We start from the raw sequence: 22,959 nt of genomic DNA, 5'->3' as shown, positions 1-22,959 counted from the left end.
CACATAGTGAAAACTGTAAACATCTAGAACATAGATAATCAACAAATGACAAAGAAAATACAAACGATAACACAAACAATGCTTATACACCCATAATGTCAAACTACGCCGATACGACTCTAAAAATAAGCTCAAATTCTGGAAAAAAAAATCCCCAGCAGAGTCGTCAGAGCTGTCAGAACCCTTTTTTAACCAAAAAGATATTAATTTTAAGTTCGAAAGGATTTTTATTATCAAAGTGACAAAAGATGAAAATTTGTTTCAAAAAAGACTATTTACATTTTTATTTAGAGTCGCCACTTAACATAAATCAGGTGTGCCAAGTCACCTTTTGAAAATACTTTTCAAAATGATTTCTCTTTAAACCGGTTTACGAATAGAGATTACGGTTAAGGAATTCTGTTAAATGAGAGAAAGGTGTTAGGCACCCCTCGATCCCGTGGTTCGACCATGGTCGCTTTGTGGAGTACATCAGCTAATTCAACACTAAGAGTGTATAAACCACAAAAAACACATCAAAATAATTAACCAAACAAACAAAAATAAAATAATCCAAAATATAGTGTCCAGTCCAATTATACAGTCCTAAATAATAACAATGCAAAAATATAAATCCTATTCTAACTTACATTAATCCTAAACTACGCTCCAATGATTTACCCAATGCCTTGGGCCTTGATCACGAACCTTCTTCGAAGACATAATACGTCAGGGCATTCCCCAATGAGTAAATACATGAAACCTCGGGGCATTTCCCGGCCAAATGAATACTCTTGAATCAAGTACGATAAACTAGAAAACATTCAACACATATTCCACATTCAAACACTCAACAAGAAATACTATTCCTAAATTCTACCTACCCGAACCTACATTTGCCTATTCTATTTTGACATATCACAATTCTATCACGTTTAACATTCAAATTCACTCCAAAATAACCAACGACAATAAATCAGAACTAAACAATATTTATTTTTTCATTTCCTACCATCCAACCCTAAATTCCTTACTAACACCAAATTTTTACAATTCAAGATTAATATTTCAACAATCCACAACCATTACTTCAATAAAATTAAGCAAAACAAATCAATATCACCCAATATTCAATCATGTCTCACAAAAATCAAGTACGTATGATGAAATAAAGTAAGAATAGATAGAATTGGACCTTTCGATAATTGATTTTTATTGGTAACAATATTTAAGAAAGCCCGAACTTTAAATCCCGAATAGAAAACCTCGACGACGAACGAACTCCAACCCAGTATCACCAAAATTAAAATCCAAAACTGACCACGATAAATTGATTTTCAACAAAAAAAAAACAAATGCACTACTGGTCATGCTTTTTAAGCGATGAAACACTTCGTCGGAGCTTCGACGAATTAGATGGTCGGTAAATGACATTTCCCAATGAGAATCTCACCTAAGAATAATCAGAGATGACAGGGTTTTAGGTATTTTTTTTTTAGGATTGGGGTGGATTTTTAGATCTACAATACCTCACCCCAAATGAGAAAGAATTGATTCTGACGAAGAAGAACTTAGCTCTAACCAGACGTCGTCGAAATAGTAACCTCGCTCCCCTCTCACTCACACCATTTCTCACTTCTTTTTTATTGTTTTTACTGCATATATGTTCCTTCTTCTCCATATTCCTGTGAACTGAGTGTGTATGGAGTGTATCAATGGGGAAGGTCCTTTTGTGGTGAGTGGATGGTTTTTTCGGTGGCTAGCTGTGTATCGACGTATTTATGCCACTGTGCCCATGAAGCTGTGTCTAGAAATGTGTAGAAGAAAATAAATCAAAAAATGGAGTTTCTGTGCCTCGGAACGTATATGTGAGCCTATTGTACTATAAAAAATGGAAAATCTGTGAGTGTTATGGCTATGTGTGATCAGTGAAAATTTCCCTCCTTTTTGCCCGTATCTCTCTATGTGAGTATATACTCTCTTTTCTTTACAAAAAAGAAATGTGAATAGGGTATGTGGGGTAAGGGTGAGGTGGGGTTGGGGGTGGGGTGGTGATGCATTGTTAAAATTTTATTAGGGGAATGGTTATTTTGTTATTAAGAGAATATTGGAGATTGGGTTTGTTAGGGGTTTGTTATCTTGTCTTCTAGTTAAAAAATTATCTCGTAATTGAGGGCACATGGTAGGATAAGGTAAATAGGTGTAACATAATTTTTTAGGTACAAAATTACGTGTCTACATTGTCTTCTAAATCAACTTCATCCAAGGACTCTCTATCCTTGTTTGTAAATTCCAGCTGTTGATCAGCATGTATGGCTAATGGTAGTACTCCTTCCACCACCTTTTCTGACTCAAATGTTACTCTTAAATATCTTTAAATCAACAGTTCGTTCACACTTAGAAGTGTTATTACTGAATTTTATGTTTCAATCAATTTTTTGGAACATATATATCGGTTAAAAGTTTTTTATGTTTCAATTAATATTGAAACAAATGTATTTTGAGTTACAAATGTATCTTGAGTTACAAATGCATTAACAATTGTAAATTCATTTATGTTTTAGGTTATTGAAACTTGAAAGAAAGATAATTTTTGTTCATGAACCTATTAACTATTGCTTAATTAATACTTTTCACTTGCATGAAAAATTTACCCTATAAATAGTGTTTCTTTTGTTTGGAAAAGACAAGCACTCAAAACTACTTTCCCCTTGAAAAACACTTGAGAGACATTGATCAAATGGTGAAATCACCAATTCAAGAATAGAAAAGCAACATTCTTGAATGCTACTTATTTTCTGGCTTACTTGAATCCCGAAGATAGAGTTGTCACTAGTTCTTCCGTTTGCTCATGGGAGAGACTCCAACTATCTTCAAGAAGTATATTATCGTGCCTCTAAGCCAAGAAAGTTTTATTTTGAATTTCTTGTACAATTTCATTATTGTTCTAACAATTTAAAGATAGTTGTCTCTATGGCTTCTACATCAATATCAAATAGTATTCCATCTTTGTCTAATCCTAATTTTGAAATATTTGATGGAAAAGACTTTCCTATATGGTGTGGAAAGATGGAATTCTTCTTAAGACAATTAAACTTGGCATATGTTCTTAAAGAACCTTGTCCTAATGCTCCTGGTTCTGAGGTAGCATCTGACGAGGCTACTTTGATTAAAGAACAAATTGCCAAATGGCAATATGCTGATTATTTGTGCAAGAATTATATTCTTGGAGGAATGTACAACAAATATTATAATCAATATTATGTTAAATGCAAATATGCTAAAGAGATATGGGACACTCTTCAAGCTATTTATTTAGCAAAAGAGGTGAATTCTAAGAAATTTCTCATTTCAAATTATATGGAGTTCAAAATGGTTGATGACAAGTCAATCACTGAACAAGTACAAGAATTCCAACTTATAGATAGTAAAATTGCTATATCTGGAATTGCTTTTGATGAAAACTTTTATGTTGGTGCTATTGTATCAAAACTTCCTCCATCTTGGAAAGAGTACTGAAGCAAACTCTTACACAAAAAGGAAGATTTGACTCTTAACAATTGCAACACTTGCAAATTGAACAAGAGAAACGATGGTGCGATAGTAATAGTTTGAAGAAGCCTTTCATGAAAGCTCATATGGTTGAAGAAAAAACAAACAAGAAGGAACTAGAAAATAAGAATTTTTCAAAGGCAAAGGAGACTACAAATTTCAAGCGTAATGGTGCCAATTTTAAATCTAGTGAATGCTATCATTGTCACAAAGTTGGTCACTATACGCGTGATTGTAGAATTCTCAAAGCTGAAAAGAAGAAAGAAAAAACAAATAAAAATAAAAAAGATGATCTTGTGGAAATGGTCACAGAAGCATTTATAGCAGAAGATCAAGTGGAATGGTGGATAGATACCGGCGCAACTCATCACATAACAGGTAACCAAATTCTTTCAAGACTTATGAATTAGTGGGGGCGGTAAAATTGTACATATGGGAAACTCCTCCTCTACTAAAGTTGTGGGAAAAGAAACTGTTGAACTGAAGTTTACTTCCAGAAAGATAGTTACATTGATGGAAGTATTACATGTTCCTAATATTCAAAAGAACTTGGTGTCATGTACGCTTCTTTCGAAGCATAGTTTTAAAATGGTTTTTGAGGCAGATAAGTTTATTTTATCTAAAAATGGCATGTTTGTTGGAAAAGGTTATGTTGCAAATAGAATGTTTAAACTCAATATAGAAAATGAAAATATTTCTTCTTATCTTGTAGAGTCTCTGGACTTATGGTATGAACGTCTGGGACATGTGAATTTTAGATCCATTCAACTTATGGTGAAAAATGGATTAATCAAAGATTGTGGAAAGAATCATACTACTAAGTGTCTTACTTGTAGTAAATGCAAGATTAAGAAGAAGCCCTTTAAGATAGTTGAAAGGACTTCCACACTTTTGCAATTAATCCACACTGATATTTGTGAGATGGATTAGTTGTCACGTCATGGACAGAGGTATTTTATCACTTTTATTGATGACTACTCAAGATATACTTATGTCTTTCCATTGATAACAAAAGATGAAACATTTGAGACTTTCAAAACATATAAAGCAGAAGTTGAAAATAAATTGAGTGTGAAAATTATGTCAATTAGGTCTGATAGAGGTGGAGAGTACTTAAAGTCAGATTTTATTGATTTTTGTGAGAGATAAGGCATTAAAAAACAATTGACCATGTCCTATACACCACAACAAAATAGTGTAGCAAAAAGAAAAAATGGGACTTTCATAGAAATGGTTAATTCTATGCTTTATGGATCTGGTATGTATAAAAATTTGTGGACTGAAGCATTGCTTTCAGCATGTCATATTTTGAATAGAATTACTTCCAGAAATCATGATGCATCTCCATATGAACTTTGGAATAATTGAAAACCAAATATAAATTATTTTAAAGTATGGGGTTGCTTGGCTCATGTTCAATTACCAAATCAACATTTAACCAAGATTGGCTATAGAGGAGTAGATTCTATGTTTATTGGTTATTCACAAACCAGTAAGGCTTATATATTTTTAAATCTTGAGACCCCAAGTCCTCACATAATTATTGAATCTTTACATGCTAACTTTTTTTAGCATATATATCCTAAGAAAAAAGATTCTTTTGAACAAGATTCAAGTTTTTTTATTTCTCCTCTTAAAAGGAAAATAGTTGAGCCATAGGAAAAAGTCAACCAAGACGTAGTTCAAGATCAGCCAAATCAAAAGACTTTGGACCTGATTTAAAGCTTATTTAGTTGAAAAGGATCCTGAAAGTTATGCTGAAGCTATGTCTTCACATGATGCTCCATTTTGGTGTGAATCCATTGATGATGAAGTGCATTCTATATTATCTAATAATACATGGATATTGTTAGATCTTCCTCTTGGATGTAAACCAATTGGTTGCCGATGGATTTTTAAGAAGAAAATGAAATCTGATGGTACTTTAGATAAGTACAAAGCCCATTTGGTAGCTAAAGGCTTTAATTAATTGAAAGATATTAATTATTTTGATACTTTTGCACCTGTAACTCGAATGATCTCTATTTGTCTCTTAATTGCTCTAGCAGTAATTCATGGTCTTGTGATTCATCAAATGATGTGAAAACTGCATTCCTGAATAGAGATCTAGATGAAGAAGTCTACATGAAACAACCAGAAGGATTTGTCAATCCTGGTCAAGAACGTAAGGATTGTAAACTTCTTAAATCTATTAATGGATTAAAACAAGCCCCAAAATAATGGCATGATAAATTTAGAAAAGTTATGATTTCTAATGGCTACTTAATCAATGGTGGAGATATCTGCATATTTAGTAAATTTCAAGAAAATTCTGGTGTTATAATATGTCTTTATGTAGATGACATGTTGATCTTTGGAACTGATATCGAAAGAGTCAAAGAAACAAAATATTTTCTTGCTTCTCAGTTTGAATAGAAAGATCTTGGAGAAGCTGATGTAATTTTAGGCATCAAAATTGTAAGATCGGCAAGTGGTTTGACTCTTACTTAATCAAGTTATATTGAGAAGGTTCTAAAGAGGTTTGGTCATTTTGACGACAAGCCTTCTCCTACACCATTTGATCCTAGCATCAAACTAGTACGAAACTCTGGTGATATTCTTGATCAATTAACATATTCTCAGATTGTTGGGAGTCTTATGTATGACATGCATTGTACCAGGACAGATATTGGTTATGCAGTAGGAACTTTGAGCAAGTTTACTGGTAGCCCTGGAGTTGAGCATTGGAATGCCTTAATTCGTATTTTAAGGTATCTGAAGGGTACAATTAATGTTGGCCTACATTATTCTACCTTTCCAACAGTTCTTGAAGGCTATGGTGATGCTACTTGGAATTCTGATCTGAATGATTCTAAATCAATTTGTGCTTTGATTTTTAATTTGGCTGGAGCAGCAATATCTTGGAGATCAAAGAAGCAGACGTGCATTACTCACTCAACCATGGAGTCAGAATTTATCGCTATATCTTCTACTGGAGAAGAAGCTAATTGGCTGCGGAGTATGCTGATAGATATTCCATTATAGGGTAAGCCAATACCACCTTTGACTATATATTATGATAATAAAGCTGCTATATTTCGAGCTACAAGTGATTGTTACATTGGAAAGTCAAGACAAGTTTGTCTCAAACATAATCATGTGAGAATAATATTGGAGGATGGCATAATATCGCTTCAATATGTGAAATCCAAACTCAATTTAGCAGATCCTTTGTCTAAAGAGTTAGGCAAGGAATTGGTGGTACAAACTTGTAATGGGATGGGAATAAAGCCTGCTGTAGGTTGATTTTACTTTATGGTAACCCTACCTAATGATGTAATCTTAGGTTCAAAGGGAAAAACAAGTAAATTTAAAATTGTGAAGCACATCAATAAAATTTTCTTTTTCCCTAGAGAGTGAGTAGATGTGCATAAATTGAGATTTTTCTCTTGATAAATCTATAAAACCGATATCGGTTGGAGAAAATAATAACACTCTTGATAGATTTGACAGTATTCCTACAAAAGAAAAAAATGAGATCAAATTATCTTAGTCTATACACCGATTTCGGTTGGAGTGTGTAGGAACACTCTTGATAGATTTACTGATACTTTGTTGAAAAGAAGAATGAGATTAATTTCTCTTAATAAAATTCATAGACTACTTAGTCGGAGCATGCAAAGTTACTCTTGATGAATTCACCGCACTAAGTTCGAAGTGAAGGCCGCTTCAATAAGATTTTAAGAGGGAAATCTTAAAGCACTTAGCTAAAAGGATTCGGGACACATGGCCGTAAGGTGTCAAAGGATTTTGATTTTCATCGGAACATAGCAATATGCGTGGAGTATTTTTCTACTTCATTCAATGAACCACTTTGTTCAATATTGGTTCACTAAGTAGTCAATAATTTAGGAAGTCTTCACTATCTAATGGTTCAAGTCCAAAAGACACCATTATTGATGCATGTTGCTAGATTAATGTCTCAAAAGAATTTTGTTTCTTAAAGATAAAATTTCTTGAAACAAGTGGGGGATTGTTATTACAGAAGTTTATGTTTCAATCAATTTTTTGGAACAAATGCATCGGTTAAAATTTTTTTATGTTTCAATTAATATTGAAACAAATGCATTTTGAGTTACAAAGAAAATAAATGTGAAATTACAATTGAAACAAATACATCTTGAGTTACAAATGCATTAACAATTGTAAATTCATTTACGTTTTAGGTTCTTGAAACTTGAAAGAAAGATAATTTTTGTCCATGAACCTATTAACTATTGCTTAATTAATACTTTTCACTTGCATGAAAAATTTACCCTATAAATAGTGTTTCTTTTGTTTGGAAAAGACAAGCACTCAAAACTACTTTCCCCTTGAAAAACACTAGAGAGACATTGATCAAATGGTGAAATCACCAATTCAAGAGTAGAAGAGCAACATTCTTGAATGCTACTTGTTTTGTGGCTTAGTTGAACCCAAAGATAGAGTTGTCACTAGTTCTACCATTTAGTCATGGGAGAGACTCCAACTATCTTCAAGAAACGCATTATCGTGCCTCTAAGCCAAGCAATTTTTATTTTGAATTTCTTGTACAATTATCATTATTATTCTAACATGAAGTCCAATGATGTTTTTGCTCTTAATAATATAAGAATACCAATTCATGAACTTCATCGTCTGAAAGAGGAAACTACCAAGTCATTTCTTTTCTAGAAATAAAATTCTTATAACAGGAGAAAATGGCATACTCAGTGCGCAATAACATTTCAAAATTTTGAATTTAAACATGCGTTAAAATGTCAAAGTGAAATATTATTACTTTCAAGAGCTTATTCAAGAAGATCAGAAAGAGGTACAATCAAGAAATGTGTTGAAAATTATGAGAACGAACTGCAGTCAACAAATTTATTATGATAACAGTTACAAAGAGATTATGATATTTTCTCTACATTAGGGTTTCATATATAAATAATTTAGGTTGAATTAGCATCCGGGAAATAAAGAATTTTATCATCTACATCAATACAATATTACAGGGACGAATTGCAAACAAGAAATGACATCACCCTACTGCTCCGTCAGAGTATCCAATAGAGCAACCATAAAGTAAACATATGTTTAACTGCCTTGGTTCTAGCAGTACATTAACATCAGCAAATATTACCCATATATCAACATTAAGAAGAATTAAGGTTATATCCAAACTTCAGCTTGTCCAAAGCTGGAAACTTCACAACCCCTGTAAGCAAAGAGAATAAACAGCCAGTCACTCTTAACTAAATTGCTAAAGTAGGCAGTCCTTCAGCATTGTCTTTCATCACATCATTATCAACATAATGCACAGTAGAAAACTAAATAAGAATAGACAAAGTTAAAACACATGAGCTTACCTTGAAAATGGCAAGCAAGGATATATCATACTATTTATCAGTTAGCAGACTATGCAACTTCTTGATTAAGTTATTATTGAACTACGGTATACATACTTTCTAAAATATCCCAAATGCAAACTATGCAGTGCCATGATTAATTACTTAAAGGTAGAGGTGAAAACGTTAAACCATTACTTCAATCAAAGACACCACCTATTTTCATATGTAATGGAAGAAACTCCATTTAGACGGATCTAAATCTACAGTAAAATTACAAGTGTATCGAGATTTCACTCTTGGAAGGGGAGCATTGGAGTAGCTGGTAAAGTTGCCTCCATGTGACCAGAAGGTCCTGCTTCAAGCCTTGGAAACAGCCTCCGGAAGAAATGCAAGGTAAGGTTGCGTACAATGCACCCTTGTGGTGGGGCCCTTCCCCCGATCCTGCGCATATCGGGAGCTTTAGTGCACCGAGCTGTCCTTTTTTTTATCAAGATTCGACTCCTATTGCACACTTAATTTCTAGAAGTAGGAATAAAACATGTGGCATCAAATATATACTCGGGGAGTGCACCTCCGCACACTCTCCGGCAATTGATAACCGATGATCACAGCAGATCACGGACTTTTTTTGTCCAATTGTACATTGTTTCCAACATTTTTTTTCCTCTCCTAATCCTTTCACTTAAATGGTACATCTGATTTTAAAGAAGGAAATTCTCAGACAGTCTGCAATTTTGATTCACTTCATCTTTTGCTAGTTATTCTCACTTAAATCCAACTTTAGAGTACTATTCGATGAAATCTCTTCCTGATTTTCCTTGGGAAAATGTAATACAGCTCTTCTAGGTGAGGCTCCTAAAAGACACAGAAAAGCACAAGGTACTTAACTTTATTTTTCAAAGATCTCACTCCTACGTGATTTATACTAATGGGAGAAGGACAAAATTTGACCTCTACTTACAAAAATGGTTTATATTTAACTCCACGATACTCATGAGAACACAAACACTCTTGTAATTAGCAAAGTTGTTAAAAATGCCCCTACTTCTAATGAAACTCCAGCTGGAACGGAAAAAAAATGCTTGGAAGTTTTATATTGTCGCTGACATAGCTACTTATTTGGTCATATATCTCTTTTTATTAAATTAATATATCATTGTCTTCTTCCCAAATTCGGCTTCCTCCTTAGCTTGCGCCATAAGTTTCTTCCAAACAATTTCAGAGAAAAGAACTATTTTCAAGCAAAAACAGAAACATCTTTAAAAAAATTCAGACATAATGGTCTCACAATTTTCCATTTTAAGAAGGTAAAATCTAATACTCACTTTACTTCCCAATTTCAACGGGAAAAAACAATGAAGAAAAAGGAAAGCAAGAAATCAAACATTTTCCCATAAATGCAGAAGAAAATGATTTCCTAAACAAATTTAGAGAAAATTATTTGAAATATTCCAATTTCAATAGAGCTCTTACTTCAAGTTTCCTAATTTCAACTAAAACAAATGAGATTTTTCCCTATTTCACGGTAGCACACATCTCCAACTTTGCCTTCACCCCTTCTCGTCGCTGTATAATTTACCATAAAAGATTAAAAGCAACGCCCTTTGCCCCTTTTAGCTCCCAAAGCTTAAATCTTTCCCTTTTTTGTTCTTCTTGATTCTTGAATCTGTGCGTATAAGAAAAAAAAAATTAAGAATAGACATTGTCAAAGTAACTATAAAATGGAATCCCATTTTCTCTATTGCTTTCTTCTTCATTGGAATGTTATTTTCCGTTATGTTTTTCTAGAAAGAATGACAAACAATAAAATAGAAAATATGGATGAAAAATTCTTATATTAATTTTATTAATTATAAGTCTTTATTTAGGCACATAAACAAAGTTGTAGACTCCTCGTATAACTAAAGTACTAGACTCTTACTAAAACTAAAAGATTAATATTCTACTAAACCAGTTACTAGACTCCTCCTATAACTAAACAACTAATTATTCTAGAAACTGTAGCAGTAACAGATGCAGCATCCAAATCTCCTTCCTCCTTACTTCTGATGATCCTCCGCACTTTATTGTTCCATTAGTAATGCTTGTTAGTTGTTTTGATCTTTGAACTTGCAAACTTTTGTGACATGACATGTTTGTTTGAAGTTTCCACATATTGTTCCAGATGTCCACCAACAAAAATTTTTGAATTGTGTTTTTTTTTTTGCAATATTTTCAAGGAGGATAATCTAACTTTTCTTTTTTTTTGGTGGTTTGTATAAAAATATCTTCAACAACTTTATCTTGTCTTGTCTGAAAGCTCTTCTTTGCTCGTATTCTTGAAGAGCACTTATCAATTCTGCAGCACTGATGGTAGCGAGATCTTTAGAATCTTCTAAAGTGAAAATTCTGGACTCAAGTCTCTCAAGAATAGTCACAAGCATTCTTTCAACTATTCTATTATCCTTACAATCTTCACCAAGCAACCTAATTCTATCGACAATCAAAGAGATCCAGGAAAAATACTTAGACTCGTTTGGCCATGAAAACTAAAAACATATTCACTTATTTTTGACAATCTAATTTTCTTTTGACTTTATTTGGTATTGTTTAAAATTGAAAATAGAGTTGGAGTTGTGTTTGGCCATAGTGTTATAAAAATAGGGTATTTTTGGAGTAAAAAAATATAAAATATCAAAATAAGAAAAAAAAATTAGAGTTTATGAAAATTGGGTTATTTTATGAAAACAAAAAAAATATCATTTTTAAAAAAAAAATTATTAATTAAAAAGTGCAAAGGGTGAATCCAAAAAAAATAAACTAAAAAGTGCAAAAAGTGAATCCAAAAATAGTGAAAACACAAAAATTCAAATATTGTGAAAACGTATTTTGAGATATTTATATCTTATGGCCAAACAACTATTCCAAAATAAAGTGAAGACATATTCCAGAAAACAATGAATAATATTCATGACCAAACGCCTACTTAGTGATAGTCTCATCCTTTTGTATTCTAAGAGATTCATAATCCATTTTCAGATTCAAGATCTAATTTTGTCTTCCTCGTTCACTTCCTTAATACTCCTTTTCAATTTTCTCCGAAACTTCTTTCATTGTCTCACATGCAAAGACTTTAGAGAAGGTAAAATCTGCAACTGGATTTTAGATTATAATTTTGGCTTTGCTTTCTCTATTTACTCTTCTGAAAAAACTAAGAATTGGACAGAAGTAGGATATTGAAGAAGTGGTGGTAAAGGTGATTCTTCCATTACAATTTCCCATAACTCATAAGCTTCAAGATAAGACTTCATCTTCAGTGTCCAAATTTTATAATTTTCACAAGTGAAGATTTGTAGAGCAATCAAAGAAAGGTCATTGCTTGCCATGGTTGATGAAAAATAGGTTAAGCTGTCAACTACAACAACAACAACATACCTAGTGTATTCCCACCAAGTGGGGTCTGGGGAGGGTAAGTGTACACAGTCCATACCACTTCCTCAACGTGAGATAGAGAGGTTATTTCCGATAGACCCTCGGCTCAAATAAAGCAATCTAACATAAGATAAGGAATAGTAATAAAACAAGAAGATATACTAGAAATTAACATACTTAATAATACCAAAATCAAAGATACTTGAAGTATAAAAATATCTTTGATACCCACCATAATTGAAACCTTTTCATGAAGGTATAAAAAGCTCTTTGATAAGTTAAATAGTTATCCTGATACCTTCTTATATTCCCTCAAAAGTTTTATCATCTTTTTACTAAATTCTTCTATCCTAGAAAGAATATAATAGTGTCATCAGCATATGATAAATGATTAATCTGCTCACTCCATTTAAGTAGCCCAAATTCAATAAATTATCTTGTGACCTTTTACCAGTACCTCAACTACTATAATGAACAATGTGGGATATAGGGGACCCCTTGCTTTAGCCCTCTACTAGATGCAAAAAAATCATAAGATTTTTCATTAACTAGTATAGAATACCAGTTATTAGATATCAGCCTCCATATCATATCTATCATTCTTTCTCCAAAACCAAATTTCTCCATATCATATCTATCATTCTTTCTCCAAAACCAAATTTTCTCATAACCTTTTTCAAATATATCTATGACACCCTATCATAAGCTTTTGTCATGTCTAATTTGATAACCACCTTGTGATGCTTGTTTTTTTAATTAATATCTCTAATTATCTCCTGTGCAAGCAAAATATTTTCCGCAATACTTCTTTCTTTCATAAAACCAGTTTGACTATTAGAGAGAATTTTGGGCAGCACCTCAACCAGCCTTCCATGTATAACTTCTCAAATTATCTTATTAACAAAAGTACTCAAACTAATAGGTCTTAAGTCTAAATACTTACTTGTTCCTTCTTAGGGATGAGCACCAAATTGGTATGAATGACATAACTTGGCAGTTCATATCCACAGAAAAGATCCATTATCATTCTCATCAAATCCTTTTTTATGATTTTCCCAGCTGGCCTGATAGAATTCCCCTGAAAAACCATCCCAACCACAAGCACTATCCTTGTTTAAATCAAAAACAACTTCTTTCACCACTTCTATTTCTAGTTATCTTGACATATTTTCAGGTTCTTCTTCACTTATTAAAGTAGGAATAATGTTCATCATTGAGTAACTTTTAGCTGTCCTTGAATTTCTCTTGGAAAACTCTCATTGCCTTCTCTCCAATATCTTGCCAATTCTCAAAATATTCTCCTTATTCATTCTCTATTTTCTGAATCAATAATTTCTTTTTTCTTCCTCTTACATATGCATGGAGAAACTTGGTGTTCCTATCTCCATATTTCGACCATTGCATGCTATCTTTCTATTTCTAGTAGTCCTCCTCTATCCTCTGGAATTTCTACAACTCTCCTTCCTCCTTTCTAAGTTCTTCTCTATTTTTTTCAAAAAGATTAATTTCTAGATTCTTACTAAATCTTCCAAGGTGGCTAAGTTTTGTAAGAAGTCTCCATATGTGTTCTTACTCCATAAAGATAAAGCTTTCTTTAACTTCTTTAATTTTTCATTAAATACAAAGAAAGGTGATCCTTCTATTTCATACTCCCACAGCTTTTCTACCACTCCTTTATATGAATGATGTTTAGTCCAGAAGTTAAGAAATCCAAAAGGTTTCACAATAGGGACCTGCAAGGATCTACATAGCACATGTAAAGGAGCATGATCCGATCCCTCCCTAAGAAAATATTGCACTTCACTTTATGCAAATTCCTAGAAAAAAAAAGTATTCCCAAAAACTCTGGCAAGTCTTTTGAAAATACTTTCCTCTTCAATTATTCCATTCCACCAAGTGTATGAACTCTCTGTAAATCTAATCTCACTTAAGGAGAAGTTATTAATAAATTGAGCAAAGTCCATAGTTTCCTGATGAGTGACAGGTAACCCCCCAAGTTTCCCTGACTGGTCCAGAATCGCATTGAAATCCCCTCATACTATACGGGGCACTATTACTTCATCTGCCCATCTTTCCAATTCTTCCCAAAGTTCTAATCTCTCCAATGCACTACATATAGCATATATTGAGGTTATGACCACCCTTTGGATGTTAGAAATATGAGTAAATTAAATTGTCAATTGTTGATAAGTGTTTGACAATATTACCCTTTTCAGTCTTAATTCCAAAATACCCATATTTATCCGAGAAATTTACAGTTGCATTTTCCATACAAATCTTTCTCCTATATTTCTCTAATTCATGTGGACCTTGAAAAGATTCCATAAGGGTAATATAAGACTAAGATGTATCCTTTTTAGATCAATTACTCTCTCAAAAGAGTCTTAAGATTGTGCTGATCTAATATTCCAAAATTATATATTGTCCACCATTGTCTTGATTGTGAAGGCTTTGTTGAGCTACTCCTTGTTTGCAGTTGTGCACCCTTAGTTTTTAAGGTTCTACCTTTTCTTTTCCCAAGTTTAGTCTCTTGTGTGTGCATAGGAGTGAGGTCTCCTCTTTCACTCACTTCCTTGATATTTTCCTACATTTCATCATCTTCCTCATAATCTATGATTCCCTTCTCATCTCTGCTTTGAATTTGAGAACTGTCTTCAATGTTGCCTTTATTAAATGGCTCAATATGCCCCTTCTTATTATATCTGGCTCCTTTGCAAATGAATTTCTGCTTATTGAATTAACTTCTTCCCTACTGTTAGTGACCTTATTTTCTTCTGGTTTGTCATTATTTGTGCCTACAGTTGTTGACTGTTTATCTATCACTTGTTTCTCTTGTTCGTCTATCTAGGCTCTTTGTTGTGCTCGTCCTCTCCACTGTTCTTATCATCTATTATTGTTTCTTCTTGACTGTTGTCCTGTACCTTCTCTACACTGCCCATTTTCTCAATCTGGCCTTGTATCTTCTTTCTTTTATCTGATGTATGTGTGACCATAACCTCTTTAGAAGCACTAGTCTTCCCTGTTATTGTGATCCTTGCTACCTGCATTCTCAGAATTTTCCTCCTTATCATCATCAATATTAAGCATATTAAACTTATTCTCTATCTCCAACCTATTATCTTGTTGGCTTTCTCTTGGATTCCACCTCTGAATTAGACCTCCTCTGTATCCAACTCTCTCTTCTTGTTCCACTTCTTTGCCTTTGTTGTTGAAATTAATGGTCAGTCTTATCAGATTTCATCATTATCTCTTTATTCTTATTATCCTCTTTAACCTCTTTTTGTAGTATTACTCCTTTGTTTCCTTGCTTTTCTTTTTTGCCTCTTTTGATTGCTCCCCCTTGACTAACTTTACTGGATATAATTCCGGGTGCAAGACAATATTTTTTATCATTGTGGCCTTGCAACTTACAATTTTTATAATATTTTGGAAGGTAGTCATACTTTATGGTGATCCACTTCACAATTATTTCTCCTGATTTCCTTTTGATTCACACATTCACTCTTTTAGGAAAATCACCTAAAAGATCTACCTCAATTTTAACTCTGGATCAGCTGGGTCTGGTCTTATTGCTTGTTTCCATGTCCACCTGTAAAGGTTAACCAACTACAAATGCAATTGAGAATATTGTTTCTTTTCCCAAAAAATTAGGTGGTAAGGATGGTAGTGATATCCATGCAATTCCAACTGCCATTTCTTCCTCAAGATCAAAAAGAGGGTTCCACATAAGTAATCTCATTAGATAGTTCTAATTACGATGAGCAATATAAAATACTGATTTTGATAATAAATCTACATAATCCTTCATAATGGAGGCCCTAATTAAAATATATCTATTACTCGAAAGAACAATATTAACATCACCCTTTACTTCGCATTGTTTTGAAATTAGCTTTCTCAATTCTTGAATGTCTAGCCATCCGTAGTAAACTTTTCCTACTACTGCAAATTCTAGATCCGCATTAACAATCATCTGACTTATCTCCTCCTCTTCTCAAACTACCCTTGGTTCACTATGCAAATACGTGATCGGCTTCATTGGTAAAAAGAAATGCTTAGAATTGGATTGTTGGAGTTGTGTCACGTAATTCATACTTGATTTTGTCCCATGCTTCGTAATTGGTGCGAGGGGTTGAGCGCCCTCCAATGGAGAATGCCCAACAACCGGTACATCCATGGTGGTCGTCGTTGACTATAAGCAAAAGTAGGATTTTGACTAGGTTTTTCAAGAATTTTAACTCACAGGCAATATGATTCGCTATTCGATATCTTAACGCTGGTTTTAACTATTTGCCCAATAGACTTGAATAATAACAAAAATGTTTGTTGCTACAATAGTCAAAAGATTGTTGACCTAGCGTGATTCATAAAAATGTTTGTTTCTACAATAGTGAAAAGATTATTGACCTGGCGTAGCAATTACAGCTGGTCCTTTTTAGCTGATTGCGAACGAGAAGGGATTCGGAAAATCCCTCAATTTTTTTTGGGTTTAATTTTTGGGTTTTCTTATTCAACTTAAAAAATCACAGTCTTTACACATTGGGCCAGCACAAAATAAAATAAAAACAGATAAAATTAACCCGGCCCCATCCCTATTGAGTCTATTACATATACCCTTAAAAATAGGGTTTCCTAAAACATTTCCCATTTCTCCACCCTCTCTATCTGAGTATTGATGTCGACGCCTGCAATTTTTAATATCAGTGTCATTCGTCTTCAGCTCTGCATGATTGATTTGTTGCCATGGGAGCTGCAACTGAGATGTATTACCAGCTTGCAAAAGTAAGTAGTTACTCCTCCTTGTATGTTGTTGTTTTAGCTTCCTCTCCATTTGATTTACCTCCTCTCCCCAATTTGTAGCTGAGATCTCCGATGGATAGGACAAGAAAAGTCTTTTTTGAGCTTCATTGAAGGGTCTATTAACCTAGATCTGTTTGTCTTCCCCAAGTAAGTTGCAGCTAACCTTGTAAGTTAAGATTCTTCTTTTCTTGCTCGTACTGACCTCCTCTATCCTTGTATATGCAGAATGGAAGAAGATGACGGGATACTTGGACCCACTAGCATTTGGGAGATAACCATTGTCCGGGTTACATAGTAGCTTGCCATAGATCCACTTTCTTTTTGCTGGGATACCATTTTATAGGCTACTGTAGATTAGGCTAAGTAAAAAAGTACTTACCATGTTTTTTTTTGTATGGTTTGTAAATAGACTTGTTTAATCTGTAGCCTAGCTAGCCTTTCACCCTTTTTGTGGTGACAATCTCAAGTATGGTGTCTGTGACTTATCACTATTGAGTATTTTCTTTCCTGTTGTTTGCATCTGTTGAAAGCTTGTGAATGTGAATTCCTTTATTTCAAATGCATAATTAGCAAAGTAATCAACCATTTTGTTCCCTTCTCTCAAAATGTGTTGGTACTGGACTGTTGTATGTTGCAATAATCTCCATGTTGACTGACTTTGTCCTCTATACTCCATGGAAAACCCCATTGTTGTTTCAAAATCTTCAACATGCTTAAAGAATCAGTTTGTATGACTGCTTTGCTAATGTGTGCATTGTTGCAATGTAATGCTGCTTGTAGCATAGCTTCAGCTTCTGCATGTAAATTTGTAGTATCTTCCATGATTGCTCCTTTTGCATACACTAAATCCCCTCTTTCATCCCTCACACAAAATGCATATGAACTTGCCCCCGGATCCCCCTAGAGGCTCCATCCATATTTATTTTAACCCACCTCTGTTGAGGAAAATCCCACTTCACCTTTGTAATTTTCATCCTGGTTTTGTGCCTTGCCAACTCTGCCATGATTTCTGGCCATGAATTAGGAAATTCTTGATATGGCTTCCTTACTTTAAGTAGTAATCTGATGTTTTTTATGATGGTGTGTTGTATACTATGCTCAGATATCTGCTTTCCTTCATGTTTCCCCTTGTTTCTTCTTTTCCATAGCTCCCAAATAATAATACTAGGAATAGCTAGATAATAGCTTCTATCTCTGAGTCTAACATTTGCATTCCACCATTCCATGACAATCTCTCTAAAGTTTAGTCCTTGTATGTTTATACCTGCAAAAGGAAAGAAGTAGGACCATGTCTTGTTAGCAATAGGATCTCTCAGAAACACATGTGAAATGGTCTCTTGAGCATGGGTAGTACAACACCAATATTTAGTAGGTCCTTCCACTCCCATCTTGCCTCTTCCACTGGTATTTTTCCCTTCCAAAGTCTCCACATTAAAAGGGAGAATTTGAAAGGTAGTCCTTTTATCAATATCTCCTTAAAAATATCACTTTTTTCCTTCCTCTGTACTGCCAGGGAGATTTCACAGTAATTAGATTCAAGCATCCAAATAGGTTTGTCCCGTTCCATACTTCCATTATACAGTATCCATAATATGATTAGCAATTTCCTTGCCTTATCAAGCTAGTTATCTTCTGAAACCTGTCATCCCACATCAAATTATTTTCTATAACATGGTACAGACTCCCTAATGTTGTCAAGTTATCCCACCAAATGCTAGATTCTCCATTCTTGATTTTCCATAATATCTTATGCTCTATCAAATCTCTAGCCTTAACATTTTCTTCCATACTTATGAACCCCCACCTCCTTTCTTCCAGAGAATCATAGTAGGATGTTCCTTCTTAGAGTACTTGCTATGCATATAGTCCACCCAAATGACTTTTTAGTTCTGAAATTCCACCATAACTTGAAAAACAAATCCATAGAGACACCCTTCAACATTCTAAAACCTAACCCTCTTTCCTCCTCAGGTACACACATATCTTGCCACTTTACCTTATGTCTACTCTTACCCCCTATGTGGCTGCTCCAAAAATATTGAGTCAGTATCTTCTGTATTTGATTTACTACATTCATGGGAGGATTCATCACTAATAAACAGTAAACTGAAATGCTCTGAAGCACATGTTTAATCAGAATATCCCTTCCCCCATATGATAGTAACTTGCCCTTCCAACCCTGCAATTTACCACTTATTTTGTTCATCAACCCTTGATAGTAATCTTTCTTCTTTGTCATATGGAAAATAGGACAACCAAGGTATGTAAAAGGGAAATCATTCCTCATAATCCCCGTTATCACCTCTGCCATAGCCACCACCCCATAAGACACATTTTTATGCATGTATAAAGCACTCTTGTCCTTATTGATCTTCTGACCTGAAGTTCTCCCATACTTCTCCAATGAAGCTCTCTCATACTTCTCCAATGTTTCTGTCAATATCCTCAATATATTGATCTCTACCTTACATAAAATGATCATATCATCAGCAAAAGCTAGATGATTCAACTTAGGGCTTCCTCTAGGCATCCCAAAAGTTTTAAACTCTTTATTCAACATTAGCCTTTTCAAAGACCTGGACATTACCTCAGCTGCAATAACAAATAGAGTTGGTGACAATGGATCTCCTTGTTTCAATCCTCTTGATGATCTAAAGAAACCCTTAGGTTGACCATTTAATAGGATTGAATACCAATTATTGCTCAACAACCTATACACCCAATCTATAATAATTTCTCCAAAACTCATCTTTCTCATAACTTTTGTCAAGAATAGCCATTCTACTTTCATCATATCCAACTTTAAGACCATGTTAGGAGGCTTACCTTTTTTGTTTATTTCTGACACTATCTCCTGCACCACCAAAATATTCTCTGTTATACTCCTTTCATTCACAAAACCAGCTTGATCTTCTGAGATAATCCCTGATAACAGCTTCTTAATCCTGTCATGTATTATTCTTGAAAAAATATTGTTGACAAAATTACTAAGAGAAATTGGCCTAAAGTCAGAGAAAGTATTAAGCACCAACTTCTTTAACAGCATTACTAAATTTGTGTGGGTGATAAACCTGGGCAGCTCATATCCAGCAAAAAAAAGTCTTTACCATTTCATAGATACCATTCCTAATAATTTCTCAAGAGTCTTGATAGAAGGCTCCAGTCATACCATCCGGTCCTCCTGCACTGTTTCTGTTAAGCCCCATTACTGCTTTTTGACTTCCTGCATTATTGGATATACAATCAGCTCCTCATTCTGATTAAAATGAATTAACTCTGGTATTTCCTCCAAGATAGAGAAGTCTTCACATTGCTTCCCTTTGGTAAACTACTTATCAAAGAATCTGATTGCAGCATCTGCAATATCTGCCTGATTGTCCATCTACTCCCCTTCTTGATTTTGAATTCTAATAACCTTCAGCCTGTTTCTTCTCCCCCTTACAATAGTATGGAAAAATTTAGTGTTTCTCTCCCCATCCTTAAACCACTCAAAACATGATTTTTCTTTCCAGAAATCCTCCTCCCTTCTGAGTTGCATATTCAGATCTGCTTAGACTTTGAACAATGTAGCTCTATTCTTTCCAGTTGGATTCTGTTCAAACTGGACCTCCAAGACTTTAATAACATCCTCAAGAGTTGCAATTTCTTGAAAAATATTATCAAATCTCTCAAACTCCACTGAGTCAATGTTTTCTTTGTCCTCTTCAGTTTGTGATGAAACGTAATAAATGGATTATCCTACACCTTAGTTATCCAATTCTGCCTAATTAACTCCAAACAAATCTCATCCTTCAGCCAAAAGTTCAGAAATCAAAAAGATTTAATGATCTTTTCCTGAGGGTTATAAAACTGCAATAACAAAGGAGCATGATCTGATCCACTTCGAGGCACATATGTTCTACTTCTAGTACCTGGAACATATTTTGCAACTTGTTCCATAATACTCTGTCCAACTTCTCAAATATGCAAGCTTCATCCACTCTCCCATTCCACCAAGTAAACTTACTCCCTTTTAAATCTGGATCTTCTAAATTACACACACTTATACAGTGATTAAAATCAACTGTATCTGCTACTGTAACAGGTAAACCTCCAAGCTTTTCCTCATTGCTAGTTACTACATTGAAATCTCCCCCAACCATCCATGGTGCATTCATTGATTGAGCCATATCAGTTAGAGATTCCCACAATGCCATCATTTCTTGAGTAGTACACTTAGCATAAACCAAAGTTACTACTACTCAAATTCCTTCTTGATTAAAAACTTTCAATGTAAGTTGCTGCTCTTCATCTTTTACCACAGTACATTGGTCTCCTTTATCACAAAAAGCCCATATTTTTCCAGAAGAATTACTAACTACATGCTGCATCCCTAACCTGGTTCTATACTCCTCAATTGTGCTGGCATCCTGGAAAGGTTCCATGAGACTAACAAAATAAAAATGGTGTCGCCTTTGCATTGTGATCAGTCTTGAAAACGCCTTCTTTGTATCAGCAGATCTTATGTTCCACAATAATGCTTTCATCCTAAGTTATTTTTAGATCGACTTCTGGTAAGCATTGTATTAGCACTTGCCTTCTTTTGCTTTTTCTCTTTCTTCCCAAGTGCTGCTTTCATTGTGTCAATTTGCGTAGGAGATAAACCTCCCTCAATGGCCACTCTATCAATACTGTCTGCTAAATCAACTTCATCCAAGGACTCTCTATCCTTGTTTGCAAATTCCAGCTGCAGATCGATCAGCCTGTATGGTTAATGGTAGTACTCCTTCCTCCACCTTTTCTGACTCAAATGTTACTCCTAAATATCTTTAAATCAACAGTTCGCTCACACCTTTAAGTTCAATGATCTCTTTGCTCTTAATAATATAAGAATACCGATTCATGAACTTCACCGTCTGAAAGAGGAAGCTACCAAGTCATTTCTTTTCTAGAAATAAAATTCTTATTACAAGAGAAAATGGCATACTCAGTGAGCATCAACATTTCAAAAATTTCAATTCAAACATGCGTTAAAATGTCAAAGTGAAATATTATTACTTTCAAGAGCTTATTCAAGAAGATCAGAAAGAGGTACAAGCAAGAAATGAGCTGAAAATTAGGAGAACGAACTGCAGTCAAGAAATTAATTATGACGGCAGTTACAAAGAGATTATGATATTTTCTCTACATTAGGGCTTCATATATAAATAAGGTAGGTTGAATTAGCATCCGGGAAACAAAGAATTTTATCATCTATATCACATACAATATTACAGGGACGAATTGCTAACTAGAAATGACATCACCCTACTGCTCCATCAGAGTATCCAACAGAACAACCATGAAGTAGACATATGTTTAACTGCCTTGGTGCTAGCAGTACATTAAGATCAGCAAATATTACCCATATATCAACATTAAGAAGAATTATGGTCACATCCAAACATCAGCTTGTCCAAAGCTGGAAACTTCACAACCCCTGTAAGCAAAGAGAATAAACAGCCAGTCACTCTTAACTAAATTGCAAAAGTAGCTTCAGAATTGTCTTTCACCACAGCATTTTCAACATAATACACAGCGGAAAACTAAATGATAAGAATAGACAAAGGTTAAACACATGAGCTTACCTTGAAAATGGCAAGGAAGGATATAACATACTATCTATCAATTAGCAGACTATGCAGCTTCGTGATTCAGTTATTATTGAACTACGGTAAACATACTTTCTAAAATATCACTAATGCAAACTATGCAGTGCCATGATTAATTAGTTAAAGGTAGAGGAGCAAACGTTAAACCATTATTTCAATCAAAGACATCGCCTATTTTGAGACGTAACCGAAGAAACTCCATTTAGACGGATCTAAATCTACAGTAAAATTACAAG

The 22,959-nt window shown here is 34.1% G+C and overlaps 1 protein-coding gene across 3 annotated transcripts in view; it reads right to left on the bottom strand.

The window, feature by feature from the left end:
* Positions 1–9,060: 9,060 nt before the first annotated feature.
* LOC107854612 (afadin- and alpha-actinin-binding protein) overlaps positions 9,061–22,959 on the bottom strand; it is a 43,910-nt gene continuing 30,011 nt past the window's right edge. For 2 of the 3 annotated variants that reach the window (XM_016699630.2, XM_016699628.2), the window contains exon 16: positions 22,189–22,551. In XM_016699630.2, coding sequence (XP_016555116.1) covers positions 22,543–22,551 — 9 coding nt within the window. In that variant the 3' untranslated portion in view covers positions 22,189–22,542. Of the gene's footprint in view, positions 10,549–22,188; positions 22,552–22,959 lie in introns of those variants that run through there. The other variant, XM_016699629.2, reaches the window with a different exon arrangement.

The sequence above is a fragment of the Capsicum annuum genome, chromosome 7 (genome assembly GCF_002878395.1).
Source record: "Capsicum annuum cultivar UCD-10X-F1 chromosome 7, UCD10Xv1.1, whole genome shotgun sequence".
NCBI classification, from domain to species: domain Eukaryota; kingdom Viridiplantae; phylum Streptophyta; class Magnoliopsida; order Solanales; family Solanaceae; genus Capsicum; species Capsicum annuum.
Note: the sequence above shows the minus strand (reverse complement) of the source record. Positions and strands in the feature narration are given on the sequence as shown.